This window comes from Perkinsus marinus (assembly GCF_000006405.1).
Source record: "Perkinsus marinus ATCC 50983 genomic scaffold scf_1104296958950, whole genome shotgun sequence".
In the NCBI taxonomy this organism is placed as follows: Eukaryota; Perkinsozoa; order Perkinsida; family Perkinsidae; genus Perkinsus; species Perkinsus marinus.
Window position 1 is genome coordinate 1 of NW_003206589.1, and position 2,248 is coordinate 2,248.

Sequence of the window (2,248 nt, forward strand, 5' to 3'; positions counted from 1 at the left end):
AAATATATGTAATCGCTTTCCTCAGCGGCTGAGCTCAGAAGAGTTTCCTATACAGTGTTGGAGTAGGAATATATGTAATCGCTTTCCTCAGCGGCTGAGCTCAGAAGAGTTTCCTATACAGTGTTGGAGTAGGAATATATATGTAATCGCTTTCCTCAGCTGCTGAGCTCAGAAGAGTTTCCTATACAGTGTTGGAGTAGGAATATATGTAATCGCTTTCCTCAGCGGCTGAGCTCAGAAGAGTTTCCTATACAGTGTTGGAGTAGGAATATATGTAATCGCTTTCCTCAGCGGCTGAGCTCAGAAGAGTTTCCTATACAGTGTTGGAGTAGGAATATATGTAATCGCTTTCCTCAGCGGCTGAGCTCAGAAGAGTTTCCTATACAGTGTTGGAGTAGGAATATATGTAATCGCTTTCCTCAGCGGCTGAGCTCAGAAGAGTTTCCTATACAGTGTTGGAGTAGGAATATATGTTCCCTTTCCTCAGCTGAGCTCAGAAGAGTTTCCTATACAGTGTTGGAGTAGGAATATATGTTCGCATTCCTCAGCTGAGCTCAGAAGAGCTTCCTCACTAATCCACGAAGTCCGGCGCGAAAGTGTATATAAACTAATGAGAATCTCTCAAAATTTCCTCAAATTTTCATACCCACTTCGATCATATGCATATTCCACTACACCCTGCGAATGTAAAAAATACAAATTTTCTAAAAAAAATATTCAAAAATTAAATATGTTCTTCTCACCTGAACCTTGAGTGGACCATAGCAAGATGGGTTGTCAGGCCAGGATCGTTCAGGTCCTTATAGTACTCAAACAGTTGCGAGCACGTCAATTGACCTTACAAGAAACCAGAATTAATATAGTTTCGCAACCCTAGTGATATGAAAAACATATTCTCACATCACCGCGAATATCGCGTTTTACACCGAGTTTTACGTCATTTCGTGTAAAAAGGGTGGTGAAACTCCAGTTTGAAGAAAAACAATTAATGTGTTGAAAAAAGCTCCTGCCAGGGATCGAACCCGGGACATGGATAACCAAAATACTAATGAATAATACATCTTCCTATTACAGTTAAAATTCACCTATAAACTCTGAGACTTCTACTCACACACAATATCGCGGATCGGAAATACACTACTTATTAACTTAAATGACTTCAACTACTATCAACATCATATCTCATCGGAACAAGACTAGTGAATAGTTCACATAAGATCAATTACTATCAACACATCTCATCGGAACAAGACTAATACTATCAACACTAAGATCAACTACTATCAACACGGCTCACCGACTACTAATTTCTATCAATACCACACCATCATCGCATCCCAAGCCCACCTTTATAAGTCACAGTTTTCGCACTCAACGAACAGATAAACATTTCCGTCTTCTCGCGCGACCCCGCCGCCCTCCTCAAAAGGTAAAGTAGGTACTCCAGCGGAAGTTTCTCGCAGACCTCCGAGCTCAGCGTGCCTCTTGCTCGGCGCTTCCTTTCCCCTACAAACCAAGCTTTTTCATTTCGAATAAATTTTTTTCCGAAAATTTTTCAATTTTTTCCCATCGTTTCGATGAAATACCAAAAATATTTGAAAGTTCAGGAGCTCAGTTTAGTCAAGCACACGCGCAACGACAATCCACTTGTAAATGCTATAGTTGAAATGAGGTGTAATACGAAGTTTACCTTCATAACGCTTCCCTGTTCTGTTGAAAGTCGGCTTCAACTTGCTACTCTTCATAGCGCTAACGCCACCACCATGGGATGCTGTCGACGCATACTTCTCTTCATCCTACACAACACGAACATATGATGACCTTCCAAGATCCATCGCCCTGCTGGCCCAATGGATAAGGCGCCACCCTCCTAAGGTGGAGATTCCGGGTTCGATCCCCGGGTAGGGTATATTTCCATCAACACATTCTATCCATACCACTCCATCTACACATCTCACCTCAGTCACTATCCTTCCCTCCGTCTCGCTACCTCCTCCCAAATCCACCTCCCCTTTAGATCGCCCCACAAACACCTGACAACATCACCCACCCAACCATCTACTATACATGACTACATCAGGGCACTCAAAAAAGGAAAATAACAGACAGTATCGAATAACAATAAAAAGGCAAGAAATAACGTTCCCAATGAACAAGCCCCGATCCCTCCCAGACCGAATGAGCGATTATAATGGGGGAAAATATGCTCGACAATTGGCCGAAAATATGTTCCTAGCCATTTTGAAAG

The 2,248-nt window shown here is 42.2% G+C and overlaps 1 protein-coding gene and 1 non-coding gene across 2 annotated transcripts; one reads left to right on the top strand and one right to left on the bottom strand.

Moving 5' to 3' along the window:
- Positions 1-743: 743 nt before the first annotated feature.
- On the bottom strand, positions 744-1,796 carry Pmar_PMAR007611 (glutamate synthase, putative; the record flags this gene model as incomplete). Its single annotated transcript, XM_002773333.1, has 3 exons — positions 744-837; positions 1,348-1,506; positions 1,691-1,796. Coding segments are annotated over 3 exons (359 nt in total), but the record flags the coding sequence as incomplete, so codon positions are not given.
- Positions 1,797-1,836: 40 nt separating this feature from the next.
- Positions 1,837-1,909, top strand: Pmar_PMAR007612. The gene has a single exon. It is a non-coding gene; the product is annotated as a tRNA-Arg (tRNA).
- Positions 1,910-2,248: the final 339 nt, after the last annotated feature.